A 1474-nucleotide genomic window follows, 5' to 3' on the forward strand; every position below is an offset into this window, starting at 1 on the left:
TATATATATATATATATATATATATATGTAAACTTTTTAACTATTGCAAAAAATGCAGGAAAAAAAGTTGAAAAAATAATTTGCTTTTTATTCATAATCAACTTGCCAATCGAAAAGATAATTGATATTTTTTATTGAGTTATTTTTTTAATTTTCGTCATTGATTTTAATATTATTCTGCAATGGTTAAATATTAGGTGTAGTCAAAGAAATCCATTATTTTTCCATTCAATTTCATGCAAAAATAATGGATTTCTTTTTACTACACCTAATATATATACGCATAAATTTCTTATTATATTTTAAAATTTATGTTTTTCAAATGTTTTTATTGATCGTAAAAAGTAGTCTGATATTAAATAATTCTTTCTTGTTTTGCAGAAATATTTAAACAGATTGCATGAACTGAGCCGAATATGCACCTTAATTGCTTTAAGATTCGAACTGCATCAAAAGTTTTGGTAAATTCACAATATTTTTCTGCATTTTGCTATGCATTATAGAATTGTATTTTCTCGTCTTAAAGATACGTCATTTCTCATATAAAAACGTGATGTTCATATTTTATGGCATTTAAAATGCTCTTTACGCTTTTACAACAGATTGAGAGAGAATTCTTTTGTATAATTAAAAAAAAAATGCTATTAAATATAGAACCGCTAATATTGCCAATACAATTCGAAACGATTCATCAAATTCAACAACACTTTAATATGTACTAAAATTACTGTGTTATTATTGACGAGCTTAATATTTATTAAAGATATTTATCTGAGAGCATATGTAACAATATAGATTTACATATAAAACTAATACGAATATCAAATAAATAAATGCCTTATCACTTGAAATTTTAATGTATTTTTGTCGATCAATTGTTGTTCATCCACACTTATTAACTTGATTGTTCTTGATTGTTTTATATCCGAATTTTTTATTTGTGTATAAGCCAGGTACTGCCATTAGAGAATAAAATAATAAAAATTTATGAGATTAACTTGAAAACAATCGTGCGATTAACATTTTCCTAAAGCACATTTAAATAATTTTTAAACGAATTTTTAATAAGAGCAAATATGTCTCTATTGTAGTTGTTCGAACTCTCGCTGTCATGTAAGACTAAAATATGCACTCTTTGGAATTTTAAAGGTGCCATACTGTCCTAGAAAAAAAAAATTCGAGAAAAAAAAAGAAAGAATAAGAGAGAATAGCAGCGAAAGAACTTCTTACATATTTAAAGATTTCTGAATTGTTATATTTCTGAACATATACGATATTGAAGAATGTGCACAATGATAACGTAATCGCATTTATGTTCTGTACCTAAGTTAGACGCAATCTAATCGAAAAGATTGTTTTGTTTTCGGAAATAAATGGATAGAAGTTGGCTGCTGATATTTGTGTGTGTGTGTGTGTGTGTGTGTGTGTGTGTGTGTGTGTGTGTGTGTGTGTGTGTGTGTGTGTGTGTGTGTGT

General features: G+C 26.5%; 2 protein-coding genes across 2 annotated transcripts in view; one reads left to right on the plus strand and one right to left on the minus strand.

Moving 5' to 3' along the window:
• Positions 1 to 465, plus strand: part of LOC105627397 — a 1561-nt gene extending 1096 nt beyond the window's left edge. Inside the window, exon 2 of the mRNA XM_012208678.1 lies at positions 382 to 465. Within this exon, the coding sequence (XP_012064068.1) occupies positions 382 to 465 (84 nt within the window). The remainder of the gene's footprint in view (positions 1 to 381) is intronic.
• LOC105627602 (sperm-associated antigen 6-like) overlaps positions 1 to 1474 on the minus strand; it is a 23969-nt gene that overhangs the window by 13291 nt on the left and 9204 nt on the right. The gene's annotated exons all lie outside the window — the stretch shown is intronic.

Source organism: Atta cephalotes, assembly GCF_000143395.1.
Source record: "Atta cephalotes unplaced genomic scaffold scaffold00009, whole genome shotgun sequence".
Classification (NCBI taxonomy): domain Eukaryota; kingdom Metazoa; phylum Arthropoda; class Insecta; order Hymenoptera; family Formicidae; genus Atta; species Atta cephalotes.